The sequence below is a fragment of the Chelonia mydas genome, chromosome 8, assembly GCF_015237465.2.
Source record: "Chelonia mydas isolate rCheMyd1 chromosome 8, rCheMyd1.pri.v2, whole genome shotgun sequence".
NCBI lineage: Eukaryota > Metazoa > Chordata > Testudines > Cheloniidae > Chelonia > Chelonia mydas.
The window spans coordinates 20,382,695-20,398,787 of NC_057854.1; the positions used below are offsets into that span (position 1 = coordinate 20,382,695).

The 16,093-nt window shown below is 43.7% G+C and overlaps 1 protein-coding gene and 1 long non-coding RNA gene across 5 annotated transcripts in view; one reads left to right on the plus strand and one right to left on the minus strand.

Annotated features, from left to right (window-relative positions):
• ERGIC1 (endoplasmic reticulum-golgi intermediate compartment 1) overlaps positions 1-3,561 on the minus strand; it is a 103,360-nt gene extending 99,799 nt beyond the window's left edge. For 2 of the 3 annotated variants that reach the window (XM_027824767.3, XM_007062354.4), the window contains exon 1: positions 3,435-3,561. In XM_027824767.3, the coding sequence (XP_027680568.1) occupies positions 3,435-3,454 (20 nt within the window). In that variant the 5' untranslated portion in view covers positions 3,455-3,561. The remainder of the gene's footprint in view (positions 1-3,434) is intronic. The other variant, XM_037906442.2, reaches the window with a different exon arrangement.
• Positions 3,562-3,625: 64 nt separating this feature from the next.
• Positions 3,626-16,093, plus strand: part of LOC119566917 — a 30,365-nt gene continuing 17,897 nt past the window's right edge. The window contains exons 1-2 of one of the 2 annotated variants that reach the window (XR_005226445.1): positions 3,626-3,762; positions 6,574-7,957. This is a non-coding gene — a long non-coding RNA (uncharacterized LOC119566917). Of the gene's footprint in view, positions 3,763-6,573; positions 7,958-16,093 lie in introns of those variants that run through there. The other variant, XR_006283506.1, reaches the window with a different exon arrangement.

The following is a 16,093-nucleotide window of genomic DNA, read 5'->3' on the forward strand; positions in this document are numbered from 1 at the left end:
TGTGGGATGAAGGTGTTCTGACATGAAAAACAGAGACCAGGGTAGGTGTGGAAACATTTGTATTTCATTTGTAGCCAAATTTTGGCTGAGAGAATAAAAAGGCACCAAGGCTGTGCATTATTAGGATAAGATGTTTTGTCGGAAGGGCATATACCTGAATGGTATGTGCTTCAGTCTTAATGCAGACCTAAAGTAGTATGCACCAGAGATTTCAGCCTATGAAGTAAGGTCTTAATCGCTTACCTACTTCACAGATGGATTGCAGGGATTAGTCATTATGTATAAAATGCTGTGAAGATGAAAAGCACTAGATAAGTGCTCAAGTATTATTAAAACCCTAATGCCCTCTGGTTGTTCATTCATTCTAAACTAATTTCAAGTGAACACATTTCATTATATTTTAAATTGAAATGAATTCAGTGTTCCTGAAAATGGACAGCTTGACAGCACAAGAGATAAAAGTTCTATTTATCCACAAACAGATACTGCACGGAGCAGGGCTACAGCAAAAAGCTTTCCCCTGACTCCTCTAGGAGTGAGGGTGTTCAGTCTTCATAGGCTCTTCAGTCTTTGGCCTCTCATGCAATTACTAGCATCTGTGACATGTATCCATGTCCACTAGTAGATGGATTGGGACTCACCAGCTCATTTTATATGCTGGTTGCTGAAAAGCTGTGAAAAGGCAAATTTTGGTCACTATTGATCTAGGAGATAGGAGCTACAGCCACAGCTTCTCATGACGATTTGCAGTCTTGGTCTCATCTCTATTCAGGGCAGCAAATACACGTTCCTTCATGTTTGGCTGGCCAAAAGGTTGTGTTTTTTTCCTGGCAGATGAAGACCTCACTCTATTCATACCTTTATCATCTCCAGTCCAGACTACTGCAATCCACTCTATCTAGAGCTACTCTACAAGACAACATAGTTCTTACAGAAGAGCGCTGTGTAGTCTGAAAATTTGTCCCTCACCAACAGAAGTTGGTCCAATAAAAGATATTACCTCACCCACCTTGTCTCTCTAGTATCCTGGGACCGACACAGCTGCAACACCGCATAATTATATTTTGTCAGACATGACAATTAATTTCTGTACCAAAAAACTGGTATATCCCAGAACCCAGTAGTTTGAGACAATTTTTGATTATCATCTTAGATAAAGCTAAACAGTTTCTTTTTTTTTTTTTTTTTTGTAGTTTACATTATGTAAGATGACACATTTTAAAAATATCTATTTTTAGCCCTCTGGGTTGCCAAGAAACAAAGAATGCAAAGTTTAGCTGTGATTTTGAAATCTCTCAAATATAGCTCTGAACCAACACCTCCAAATTTTGGGGAAGTTTGGATCAAACTTTATAACCCCAGGTTCATTTAATTTCTCTGTCTCATCCTGTTGTGAACCATCAGCCCTTTCCTTTATTTTAGTGAGCTTGTGTTTCCACCTGGGTTTTGAAACTTTGGAACAAGAGTAATTGCATTTATCAAGCCACCTGAAACACACCTCCCTCTCATACTATTATAACAGTTGCTCCAGATCCCATTATAAGCCCAATTTTTCCACATACCTCTACTGTCTGCAAATAGAGGCCTCTGAGGTTTGAAATTGGCAGCCTTTCTACCACCAAGTTTCACGCAAATCAGACGGGGGCTTTGAAGCCACGGACCCCCCAAAATACAGAATGACTTAGTGAAATTGCATTGTTTCCAGCTAAGCAATACTCCACTGTGCTCATTCCACTAGAAGCAATTACCCACTGGAGCAACAGTGCCTCAAAGAACACAATGAAAATCCCACTGAACTGTATAAATAAGAGTCCTGATTTGGACTTATGGTGGACAGAGAGAAAATGACAGTTTTGTTTGGGATGGGTAAGGTACTGTAATGTTCCCAGTTCCTCCTAGCATCTCACCTCTTGAAACCAAAGGCACCCCAAAGAGGGCACAGATAAGATTCTATAGCTTCTTAGTTAGGAAGTATCATCTTAATTTTACATTTCCCAGTTCTCCAATGTTTACTGTGCATTTTTAATTGTAAGCCCAACACTCTTGGAAGGGGCACATGAGGACACCTTAACTGCATATTTTCTGCTCTTCCAGTGCAAGTTTGGGGAATTAAAAACTCATGCTCAGGAAGAGCATGATGACCACAAGGAACTATTTTGCCATTGCAAACCTCATGTTAACCAAGTTTTTTAAGTATGAATCTAAGTATCTATGAGGCTACATGAAGCATGCACGGCAACCTCATTTATAGGTCTGTGTCTCAAGACATAGGTTTGCTAACAGGAATGCAGGAGAGTACAGGTTGAGATGTCCATGCTGTTTTGATTGATGAGAATGTCAATGCTGTCAGTAGCAACAACACACAAAGCTTTAGTTACATGTAGCCTTAACATAACAGGCAGCCCCCTAAAGAAGCTTTAGTACTTGGTAAGAGCATTATACTGGGAACAAAGACCTGTCAGTGTGTCTCCCTGCAAGGAGAGGAAGAGAGGACAGAGTGCTCAACTCAGCTCTTTGGTTATTGTTTGTGTCTAAAGTAATGAACCATCCCCTCCACCCAGCCAGTTTAGGAATCATGCATCATCATACAAAGGGTTCTACCTCTCCCCGCAGCACACCCACATGACCTCAATGCTCTCTATAAAGATCCTCAACACCCACTTTACACAACATTATTACATAACAGCATTGTTGGAAGAACCTCCAACTTCCCATGCACCTTCCCTCTCAAAACCTAGTCCCCTTCCCCTGGCATCCTGCCCGCCCCCAGCCTCAAGGCGGCCTCCATAGCCTCTCCCCAGACTGCTCTGCGGCTTGTGTTTCATTTCAGCCTGTATGAGATCATAAGCAGTTTGGGTCAGGACTTTACCTTGTTTTTGCACAGCACTGGGCACGTTTATGGTGTTATACAGTAACATGTTTTCTTGCACAAAGATCACACCCCTGCCTGTGTTTCAGCGAGCGCTACCCAGTGCTTACCAGACACTCGCACAGGTTGCGCCCTGAACTAATGTACACGTGGGAAAAAGCTCGGCCGGGGGCGTTCAGCGTCCCCAGATGAGGCCAGGCCAGGTTTGGCTGCGGAACGGATACAACTGTGCACTGCACACTACGAGGGAAGAACATCACCGAGCAACGGGGCACCAGCTCGGGGCGGAGGAGCAGCCCCCAGGTGCCGAGGGCTGCAAGGATCCTGTGACTCTTTTCTTCCCCCACTCCATGCACGGCTGGAGGGAAGGGGCTGCATCGACCCCTCCCGCAGCGCGGGACGCCTTGGCGGATATCGCCGCGGACAGCATGGGGTGCCCCGCGTGTCCCCCACCCGCGTGCACTAGAGGCCCTAGACCCCGGCCTCGCGCCGCGGTAAGGTCCGCGCGCAAGGAACCCGCGGGGCCCCTCCCCGCGCGCGGGGGCGGGGGGCGCCCCGCACTCACCTCCTGAAGTCAAAGGGCATGTTGGTGGCGGGTGCGGCGCAGCCTCCAGCCCCTCCCCCGGCTCTCTCAGCCTCGCTCGTGCCGGCCCGGCTGCAGGGCCAGGAAGTGATGGGCCGCGAACCGCGTCCCCATTGGGCGGCCGGCACCGGCCACCCCGGCCGCTTCCGCCGCCGAGTTAAAGGGCCAGGGGAGGCCAGGCGGCGCGGCCGGTTCCGGGCTTGGAGGAGCCGCTGCCTGGCGCCGGGGGACCCTGGGCAAGGGCCTCCCTCTCTGTGCCTCTGCCGGAACCCCCTCCGTCTTCGTGTGTACAGGCTGTGAGCTCTTCGGGGTAAGCATTGCGTGTTTGTACAGCGCCTAGCACAGGGGGCCTGACCCCGCTAGGGGCCTTTCAGCCCAAACAGTAATCACCCTTCCTACATACTGAGCTACTCCAGGGGCAGTTGGGGCTGCACTGCAGGGAGAGCCTGGGCCCAGTAAACTGCAGCCTGTCTTTGAAAGGAGATGCTTCAGATCATCATCTCTGTGTCCAGCAGTCAGTGGAAACTGAAAAAGCAGCTGAGGCCTCCAGGGAAGGTGTAAAGATAACTTTTGCTGGCTGCGGAATAACTAATCACTGCTTTGGGAAAGGGGGTTGACAAAGTGGTGTCACCTACAGCACAAGTTATATCACAGCACAGAAAAGAAACATGTCAACATGCCAAGGAGCCAAAATACCTCCTCGTGGCGGTTAATCAAGAAGAGGGATCAAAGGGAAGAGGAAATTCGCAGAACTCTATGCATACCACACTCCCTTCCTTGGTAGTTCCACCACTTTCATGGTCTTCTTGTGTCTGTTGCCATCTGCCTCCTCCCTAGTGACCCATCTCTCTCCATTTTACCCTTCTCTGGTGGCTCAGCAGGAAACCAAGACTATACTTAGAAGCAAGATTAGTTTAGATTGGAACAAGCAGAGAAACATTTCTTAATGGTGAGATCCATTAGGCTGTGAAATAGGTTCCTAAGGGAAGGGGTGAAAACTTCAGTACCGGGCAAACGGGTTGAAACTATAGTAAAGAACGAAATTGTCATACACATAGATGAACACAATTTGTTGGGGAAGAGTTAACATGTTTTTTATATTATTTTATTTTATAAAGGGAAATCATGCCTCACCAATCTACTAGAATTCTTTGCAGATGATACAAAACTACTCACGATAGTTAAGTCCCAGGCAGACTGCAAAGAGCCTCCAAGCCTACAAAAGGATCTCTCAAAACTGGGTTACTGGGCAACAAAATGGCAGATGAAATTTAATGTTGATAAATGCAAAGTAATGCACAGTGGAAAACATAATCCCAACTAGACATATAAAAAGATGGGGTCTAAACTAACTGTTACCACTCAGAAAAAGAGATCTTGGAGTCATTGTAGATAGTTTTCTGAAAACATCCACTCAATGTGCAGTAGCAGTCAAAAAAGCTAACAGAATGTTGGGAATCATTAAGAAAGGAATAGATAATAAAACAGAAAATATCATATTGCCTCTATATAAATCCATGGTATACCCACATCTTGATTACTGCATGCAGATGTGGTCGCCACATCTCAAAAAGATATATTGGAATTGGAAAAGATTCAGAAAAGGGCAACAAAAATGATTAGGGGTATGGAACGGCTGCCATATGAGGAGAGATTAATAAGACTTGGACTTTGCAGTTTGGAAAAAAGATGACTAAGGGGAGATATGATAGAGATCTATAAAATCACGACTCGTGTGGAGAAAGTAAATAAGGAAGGGTTATTTACTCCTCATAACACAAGAGTTAGGAGTCACCAAATGAAATTAATAGGCAGCAGGTTTAAAACAAACAAAAGGAAGTATTTTTTTCACACAATGCACAGTCAACCTATGGAACTCCTTGTCAGAGGATATTGTGAAGGCCAAGACTATAACAGGGTTCAAAAAAGAACTAAGTAAATTCATTGAGGATAGGTTCATCAATGGCTATTAGCCAGGATGGGCAGGCATGGTTCCCTAGCCTCTGGTTGCCAGAAGCTGGGAATGGGCGACAAGGAGTGAATCACTTGTTGATTACCTGTTCTTTTCATTCCCTCTGGGGCATCTGGCATTGGCCACTGTCAGAAGGGAGGATAGTGGGCTGGATGGACCTTTGGTCTGACTCAGTATGGCCATTCTTACGTTCTTTTCTTGGGATATGTGAAACTAGACTGGAGGAAGCCCTGGAGATTAGACTGTAGGGAACAATCCTGCAGAAGCCCCTTGGAATGAATAAAAAATATCGAATAGACCTTTTGTAACTCAGATGTCTATATTATCTGACATTAGTGGGATATTTCTCTTAAATGATTAGCAGTGAGCTAGTTAACATACTCAGCTGAAATTTAACAGCCCATCAAAATTAGTAGGGTAATTTCCAGCTCTCATAAGGTAGAGCTGGTTAGACAGGCTTGGCTAGACGGTCCTGCAGTGCAAAAAAACCAAAACAGTGCTGATTCAGATGCAGCCTAGAATACATACTAGCAAGAACCAAACCGTGTTAGCTGCTACAGTCACCTAGTATTAGCCATATTGTGTTGAAGACATAAACCATGTAAGCCAAGCAAGTTACTAAACTGGTTACAAACTCAAAAACACAGAGCCTTAGGCAGCCTAAAACAATAGCTCTGACTACATATTTAGGAATACATACAACACAGCAATAGGTCACATGGGGAAGTTTTTCTTTGAAACATAAAGGTCAAATTCTGAAGAAATCGATGGGCACTGCATCATGCCAGAATAACTTTATGGCCTGATACAGCTCACAGCCCTGCCAAGAAAAGGAGAACTTAATGCCCTTAGATAAGACCCCTCGTCATTACATTGTTTAATTACCTAAGGCTTCTAGAAAGCTTGAGATAAGAACAGGAATTTGACTGCAGTCCAGCTGGGTGCGGTTGCTTAGATCATACTGTGTGTTAGATTAAGAACTAAAAGCAAGAGTTTATGTGGCATGACTATAGCATAGTTGGAGTTGAAATAAGTAAGCTGATACTGATGACTGGATCTGAAAGTAACTGTCTTTTTCATAAAGAAACAATAAATTATCACTCTCCTGATGATAGTAATCTTAATACTACCTCATGTTTCTCTTCAAAGTGCTTTACTACCATTAATTGATCCTCATAACTCCTTTGAAGTTGGTAAGTAAATATCATTATGAACATTTTTCAGATGAAGAAACCCAGGCAGAGAGGTGAAATTACTCACCTAGGACAACACGGGGTCTGTTTCACAGTCAAGATTAGCAACCAGGAGTTTCTAGCTCCTAGTTCTATGTTCACAAAAGTACAAAAAGTAACATTCCATATTCCTGACTGCTTTCTTACAGATGAAACACATCATTGGTGACTCTATCTGGATTCATAACCAGTGTCTCATAGATTAAAGATAGAGAAATAATAAAATGGTCTTGTAATTAAGGTGAGATTGCTACTTCCTCCCAGATGAATTCAGTACCATTCTACTTCAGCAGTAGAACAGGAAACTTACTTTGATGATCCACTCTGGGATGCTGGTGGATCTTGTTGGATTCCAAAGTTCCCTGGAAGATAAATCCATCCCTACCTTAAAGATGAGAAAACAGACAGAGAGGGGTTCACAGCCAGAGTAAATGACAACCAGAGAACTTGGGTTTTCTAGACTTCCAAACATTGGCTTGTACCCCCTGCCTATACTGTCTCCCAGAAAAACCTATTTGTCACCCAAGATCATAGACACTAGAGAAGGAAAAAAATCTTTATCTCCCTGTTTGTTCAGTTCAGATTTTTCCCTACAGTATGTTTTCTAGTCTTTTGCTCAATCTAGTTTTAAAAGTCCCAAATGATGGGAGTTTTACTCTTTCCATGGAAGACTGTTCCCCAGCCAAATACACTTCATTGTCAAGAAACTTTTACCGATGTTCAGCCTACATTTTCCTCTATTTTATTGTAAGTAATTATTCCCCTTGTGTCTCTTTGTGGAGCTGTGATGATTTACACCAGCTGAGGATCTGGCCCAGAACTGGGCTTAGGTGTTTATGCCCTAGCCAATATTTTATAAACTGTTATGTATCTTCAGTTATTGTTAACCACAGTAGACGTATTTATCTTAGTCAGTCCTCACAAGTCAACCCCTCTAGTTCTCTGATTGTTGCCATTCTCTGCATTCTTTCCAGTTTGCCAATATCTTTCTGATAACATGGAGTCCAGAATTCTTTATATGACTTGCTTTAATCACCTACCTCAATCATTTATTCCATAAATTTGTTTTTCTTGGTAAAATGATGTCTGCCTAAATTACCTAGGTACTCCTAATATTTAGATTGTATGACATCCCTTAGTTTTAACTCCTCATTAATGTATCTCTATAAATTATATTGATTTTTCATAATTTTGATAATCTCTATTGTATCAACCCAAAGTCTCTTCATTTCTAAACAGAGTAATCCCAGTTCTCTTCACATTCTGTACAAATCTGTTTAATAAATATCCTTTAAGGCTCACATCAAATGGTCACTTTTTTCTTTTGAGATCTCTTACTCATTGTTCAGTGCTATTTGATAACCTCTGGCTTGGACTCTGGTGCTCAAGCATGAATTGGGAATGTACTATAGATACATTGACTAGGTCACGAGCAGTCATTATTTATCAAGGTAAATCTGTGAAGCTTTGCTCTTGACTTGTATATGTACAGTCACCATTCGGGTCAATTATGTTTTGTTCAAAGGTTGATATGCGCAGTCATTGAGCTTACTCAGTTATGCACTGTCTTCTGTTGCTTAAGAGTGTATGCAAGCTGCTGAACTGTAGTAGCCCTTCATTTGGGAGTGTATATCAGGGTGTGTGCTGTACTGTTTTGTTATTGTGCATTTATTAGCCAAGTATATGTGTAGTCCTCATGTCACCACAGGTTTATGGGAGTGCATTTGTTTTCAGGGTGTGTTTAGTTGAGTCCCTCTTGAATTCTACAGGGTGTGTCAATGACTGCACAATGTGTCAAACAAATGACATTAAGGACGAGAAAACAGTTCAAAGAAGCAAAAAGAAAAGGTTAAAAATATACTCTTTTAAAGTAAATGGAGAAATTCATGTGAGTGAACAAGTTGGCTGGAGAATTTGCAGTTAGGTGAGGACTTGATTGTTAATTGAATTCACATAGCATGCTTAGTACTAGACAAGCATGAAGGCTCAGTTCCTGTCCCCAGGCACTCACAATCTAAACTGGGCATGGACAATATTGTTCAAGCACATAAAAAGACCAAAATCTAGGTCTAATTTTGATGTGGTACAGAAATTTATCATCATATTTTTTAAATAACTGGTGAATTAATGACAGGTTACAGACGGGTAGCCATGTTAGTCTGTATCAGCAAAAACAACGAGGAGTCCTTGTAGCACCTTAGAGACTAACAAATTTATTTGGGCATCAGCTTTCATGGGCTATAACCCACTTCATCAGATGCATGAAGTGAAAAAAAGTAGGCAGGTATAAATATACAGCACATGATAAGATGGGAGTTGCCTTACCAAGTGTGGGGTTCAGTGCTAACGAGGCCAATTCAATTAGGGTGGATGTGGCCTATTCCCAACAGTTGACAAGAAGGTGTGAGTATCAACAGAGTGAAAATTATTTTTTGTAGTGACCCAGCCACTCTGTCTTTATTCAGGCCTAATTTGATAGTATAAAGTCTGCAAATAAATTCCAGTTCTGAAGTTTCTCGTTGAAGTCTGTTTTTGAAGTTTTTTTGTTGAAGAATGACCACTTTTAAGTCTGTTATTGAGTGTCCAGGGAGCTTCTTCAACCTCCTCTTTGTTTTGGTGAATTATTGGTATAAGTAGATTTTAAATTATTAATAGAATAAATTACTATAAATTTATCTGCCTGTCTAGGTACCTAAATGATCCCACTGCTGTGGTATCTGAGCATCTCCCCAGTGTAGACATCATAACCACAACCTCTCCCTTATTCCTTCCCACCCTGAAGAAGTAACTTGATTATTTCATAGCTCGTGTGAGTGTGCGAAGAATTTACTAAGGGAAAGCCACATTGACAAGATGAGTTTTGCATTTAGTTCTCACCTCACTGCGGTCTGTGGTCACTCTTATCCCTTGTAGGAATGAGATCCATAGACTAGCTCTAGCTCCTGTGACAGCTCTGCCTTCTGCATTCACAAGCACACACACCCATTAATCACCATTTTCTTGATCCAGTAAAATGTAGCGGTCCCAAGAGGACATGGCCAGAAGGAGATGCAATCACTCAGATAACTGGGTCCAATCCAACAGAGGGCTTTAAATATCAGGACAGAGCTCTTGGCCAGCACCTTATTCAATGAGGAGGCATGCAGACAGCCAAATGGTGGGGTGGTGTATTCATGGGAAGTAGGTGGACTGCTGCATGAAGGACCAGATTTTCCAGGTTGTGGCTTTTATCTTAGATAGCAGCTGCAACATCCCTGAAAGTTATGAATGAATGGATCAGTCTGTAGCCAAGACTACACCTGACAGGAGGGAGTGGGCTCTTCAGGCCAATCCCAGATTGAAATGGGTGGGGGGAAGGGTGTTGTTGTTTGGTGGTAGAATGGCTATCTGAGCATTTTGTACTGTTGAGGAGTCCAAGAACGCCCCATGGCAGCAAGCCCATTTAACATTCTGAGAGCAGAGATCCGTACAAGAGGAGAATTTTTCACAGGAGACAATTTATTGGAAGCATGCCCTAGTCTAGCACCATCACTTCAGTCTTCCCCAGAATCAACTTTAGGCAGCTGCTCTTTATTAAGGTGCTGATTTCAGCTAAGCAGTAAGAAAGCTGGGATGTGGTGCTGTTTACATTTGATGTAAAGGAGATGGAGAGCAGAGAGTCATCCACTTACTGCTGACACTTCAGCCTTTGTTGTCATAGTAGCTGTCCCACAGGTTTTCTTTGGGGAGTGGACCAAGCCTTGTGGGACTCCATAGGTGAGGGCCTTGGAAGTGGATCTCTTTGCCCTTTTCATTGTAGTGACATAGGCTCGTAATAATACCTCATCTACAAGCTGGTCTGTAGCAGGCTGCATTTTCTGCCATTTCAGTTTTCTTTTCTCATTTGTTGTGTTGCAAATTAAATGAAAACCATAGTGATTTGTGGGGTCCTTGGAATGGGAGGGAGCACTTCAGTGCCAGATAATCAATAGCAGAAGTCAGAGTAGATGTAGTGAGTCTTTTAAAGAGAGGGTATTTGCTGGGGCCCTGTTTTCAGAGATGCTGAGCAGCCACAGCTTCCAATGATTTCCACTGGAGTTTTGGTCACTCCCTACTTCTGAATAATTTAGCTGTAAGAGCTTGATTTTCAGACATGGACTGTGGTTTGGAATGATTGTTTTTGAGTGCCCAGCTTGGCAAACCTTGCAGAGAGGGCAAGCACCAGCAACTCCCATTCACTTCAATTTGGAGCTGTGGGTGTTCAGTTAGGCCAAAATCATAAATTTGGGCTTTCAAATAGGCACCCCAAATCTGTTACCAGTTTTGAAAGTGTTGGCTTCTGCCAATAGTGAACACCAAACACAGGAGGTACATAGAAGCGTAGCTCAGAAGGAGTGTGGCCAGCAGGAAGGCGAGTAGGAGGTAATGAGAGCAGAGGTGTAGGCAGAGGCATATTAGTGCTGGGCTTTGAAAGTGAGAATAAGAAGCCTGAATGTGATGTAGTAAGAAAGAAATAAGTCTAAGCCAGTGGGCTCACTCCTCAGAAACAAAACAAGTCCAGTCAAGCAAGGGTTTCGTTCAGAGGAGGCTGTTTATAAAATGAAAAGGAGGACTTGTGGCACCTTAGAGACTAACCAATTTATTTGAGCATGAGCTTTCGTGAACTACAGCTCACTTCATCGGATGCATACTGTGGAAATCGCAAAAGACATTATATACACAGACACCATGAAACAATACCTCCTCCCACCCCACTCTCCTGCTGGTAATAGCTTATCTAAAGTGATCATCAAGTTGGGCCATTTCCAGCACAAATCCAGGTTTTCTCACCCTCCGCCCTCCCACAAACAAACTCACTCTCTTGCTGGTAATAGCCCATCCAAAGTGACCACTGTCTTCACAATGCGTATGATAATCAAGGTGGGCCATTTCCAGCAGAAATCCAGGTTTTCTCACCCCCTCACCCCCCTCCAAAAACCACACACACAAACTCACTCTCCTGCTGGTAATAGCCTATCCAAAGTGACCACTCTCCTTACAACCTGCATGAAAATCAAAGTGGGCCATTTCCAGCACAAATCCAGGTTTTCTCACTCCCCCACCCCCATACTCACACAAACTCACTCTCCTGCAGGTAATAGCTCATCCGAAGTGACCACTCCCCCTACAATGTGCATGATAATCAAGGTGGGCCATTTCCAGCACAAATCCAGGTTTTCTCACCCCCCCCCCCCACCACACACAAACTCACTCTCCTGCTGGCAATAGCTCATCCAAACTGACCACTCTCCCCACACTGTGCATGACAATCAAGGTGGGCCACTTCCAGCATAAATCCAAGTTTAACCAGAACGTCTGGGGGGGGCGGGGGGAAGGAAAAAACAAGGGGAAATAGGCTACCTTGCATAATGACTTAGCCACTCCCAGTCTCTATTTAAGCCTAAATTAATAGTATCCAATTTGCAAATGAATTCCAATTCAGCAGTTTCTCGCTGGACTCTGGATTTGAAGTTTTTTTGTTGTAAGATAGCGACCTTCATGTCTCTGATTGCGTGACCAGAGAGATTGAAGTGTTCTCTGACTGGTTTATGAATGTTATAATTCTTGACATCTGATTTGTGTCCATTTATTCTTTTACGTAGAGACTGTCCAGTTTGACCAATGTACATGGCAGAGGGGCATTGCTGGCACATGATGGCATATATCACATTGGTGGATGTGCAGGTGAACGAGCCTCTGATAGTGTGGCTGATGTTATTAGGCCCTGTGATGGTGTCCCCTGAATAGTTATGCGGGCACAGTTGGCAACGGGCTTTGTTGCAAGGATAGGTTCCTGGGTTAGTGGTTCTGTTGTGTGGTATGTGGTTGTTGGTGAGTATTCGCTTCAGGTTGGGGGGTTGTCTGTAGGCAAGGACTGGCCTGTCTCCCAAGATTTGTGAGAGTGTTGGGTCATCCTTCAGGATAGGTTGTAGATCCTTAATAATGCGTTGGAGGGGTTTTAGTTGGGGGCTGAAGGTGACGGCTAGTGGCGTTCTGTTATTTTCTTTGTTAGGCCTGTCCTGTAGTAGGTGACTTCTGGGAACTCTTCTGGCTCTATCAATCTGTTTCTTCACTTCCGCAGGTGGGTATTGTAGTTGTCAGAATGCTTGATAGAGATCTTGTAGGTGTTTGTCTCTGTCTGAGGGATTGGAGCAAATGCGGTTGTATCGCAGAGCTTGGCTGTAGACGATGGATCGTGTGGTGTGGTCAGGGTGAAAGCTGGAGGCATGTAGGTAGGAATAGCGGTCAGTAGGTTTCCGGTATAGGGTGGTGTTTATGTGACCATTGTTTATTAGCACTGTAGTGTCCAGGAAGTGGATCTCTTGTGTGGACTGGACCAGGCTGAGGTTGATGGTGGGATGGAAATTGTTGAAATCATGGTGGAATTCCTCAAGGGCTTCTTTTCCATGGGTCCAGATGATGAAGATGTCATCAATATAGCGCAAGTAGAGTAGGGGCATTAGGGGACGAGAGCTGAGGAAGCGTTGTTCTAAATCAGCCATAAAAATGTTGGCATACTGTGGGGCCATGCGGGTACCCATAGCAGTGCCGCTGATCTGAAGGTATACATTGTCCCCAAATGTAAAATAGTTATGGGTAAGGATGATGATTATGGGTAAGGATGATTATCATACGCATTGTGAAGACAGTGGTCACTTTGGATGGGCTATTACCAGCAAGAGAGTGAGTTTGTTTGTGGGAGGGCGGAGGGTGAGAAAACCTGGATTTGTGCTGGAAATGGCCCAACTTGATGATCACTTTAGATAAGCTATTACCAGCAGGAGAGTGGGGTGGGAGGAGGTATTGTTTCATGGTGTCTGTGTATATAATGTCTTTTGCGATTTCCACAGTATGCATACGATGAAGTGAGCTGTAGCTCACGAAAGCTCATGCTCAAATAAATTGGTTAGTCTCTAAGGTGCCACAAGTCCTCCTTTTCTTTTTGCGAATACAGACTAACACGGCTGTTACTCTGAAACCTGTTTATAAAATAGAGATCAGACCAAGTTATATTAAGCAAAAGTGTAATAAAACTCCCTCAGCCTGCAGTTTAAGGTTCCTGAGTGCAAAATTACTCCCTAAAGGAATCATTCTCCCCTGTGTCTCCCAAGTAGCCAGTTGATGGTTCTTTCCTAAGCATCTGGACTAAGGGAGGAGCAAAACTGATTTGAAATAACCCCTTATTCACTGGGGACTTCATGGAACCCCTGTACCCTCTCACACTGTGATAGAGGGACTGCAGTAGAGATTGTGTTTTAATTGGACCGGTCTCACTTTTTGTGGTACTTCAAGGTTTCTGAACAGAAAGGATCCGAGTTGGGTTGTCACATGTCCAGTTTTGGACTGGATAGTCCAGTCAAAAAGAGGACCTGGCAGTGGCTAGTCAGCACTGCTGACTGGACGCTAAAAGTCCAATTACCAGCGTAACCGCAATCAGCCTCCGTGCTGAGAGGGCAGGAAGAGCTGCAACTGCTCAGCTGCAGTTGATGATGGAGAGAACTGGTTGGCTCCCAGATATGGCTCCAGCCTCTCCAGCGGAGAGGTAGCTACCGCTGCTGCCTGGGGAGATCCTGTCCACCCCTCTTTCCAGCTGTGCCCCGATTTCCTGGCTCTGGGGAGTGACTCCACTCCCCCACACACACTGCAAACAGTGCATCCCCCCCACCCCCACCGCTGTCCATTACTGCCTCTCTTCTCACACACACACACACACACATACACACAGTGCATCTCCCCCCCCCCCCGCCTCTTACTGCCTCTCCCCACCACATACACACACCACTATCACCCCGCTGCCAGTTAGTGGTACCCCAACTCCAGTGCCCTGTCTGCCAGTTAGTGCCCCCACCCACAGCATGCCCCATCAATGCCAGTTACTGCCCCCTCCACACCTCCACCAACCCCTCAATGACACTTACAGCTCTCCCCAAAATCCCAGTGCCCACACACACAGCATTCCCCCTCAATGCCAGTTAGTGCCCCTATAATCTCATCTCCCCTCAATGCCAATTACTGCGCCCCCACATCTTTGGGAAGTAGGGCAAATCTACAGTTTTTTGTGAGTTATCAAGAGTGTGGAGTAATACATTTCTATTCAAACAATATTCTGAGATGCTCATTCTAGTGACAGTTTTTAAAATAAAGTTTGATTTAAAATACAATACTTTCTTAACCAGCCAAAAATAATTTGCCAGCTTTTCAAAGAACAATGTAGACACCTAAGAAGACTTAATTTCTACAAAAGAAATCTTACTGTGCATAATATGCCAGAAGCCATAAAATTTTGTACCAAATTGAGATTCTAAAACAGAAACAAGATGATTAGGACTATGGAAAATGGGGCGATAGCTAGCAGCAGCCTGGCAAATGGGTTGCTGCATTTTATAGCAGAATTACATATGCTGTCCAGTTTGTTTGGCATTATCTTGGGATATTATGTTTTAGCAAGGCATTCTTGTTTGTATACCTGAAACTTTCCTTTTCTACATTTGTGGAACTTCTCATTTGCCCTTGTCCCAAGAAAAAACTGACATTCCTATATCGGTTGGTATTTAATAGCACATAGAAAAGAGGTGGGATCGGCTTTTAACCAAGTTATAGGAAGATTTTTAAACTTTGTTTTTGGATATTAGTGTTATTGGTACTTCTCACTTAATGTAGATGCACTTGAACCTGTTTAACCCTCACTTAAATCAGTTTAATTTAATTTAGTAATTTAGTGATTGGTTGATCACAGGATGACTACGAGCTGCCAATGTGATATGGCCATGAAAAAAGCTAATGCGGTCTTGGGATGCATCAGGCGAGGTATTTCCAGTAGAGATAAGGAGGTGTTAGTACTGTTATACAAGGCACTGGTGAGACCTCATCTGAAATATTGTGTGCAGTTCTGGTCTCCCATGTTTAAGAAGGATGAATTCAAACTGGATCAGGTACAGAGAAGGGCTACTAGGATGATCCGAGGAATGGAAAACCTGTCTTATGAAAGGACACTCAAAGAGCTTGGCTTGTTTAGCCTAACTAAAAGAAGGCTGAGAGGAGATATGATTGCTCTCTATAAATATATCAGAGGGATAAATACCACGGGGGGAGAAGAATTATTTAAGGTCAGTACCAATGTGGATACAAGAACAAATGGATATAAACTGGGGCCATCAGGAAGTTTAGACTTGAAATTAGACAAAGGTTTCTAACCATCAAAGGAGTGAAGTTCTGGAACAGCCTTCCAAGGGAAGCAGTGGGGGCAAAAGACATATCTGGCTTCAAGACTAAGCTTGATAAGTTTATGGAGGGGATGATATGATGGGATTGCCTAATTTTGGCAATTAATTGATCTTCGACTACTAGTGGTAGATATGCCCAATGGCCTGTGATGGGATGGGATCTGAGTTACTACAGAGAATTCTTTCCTGGGTGTC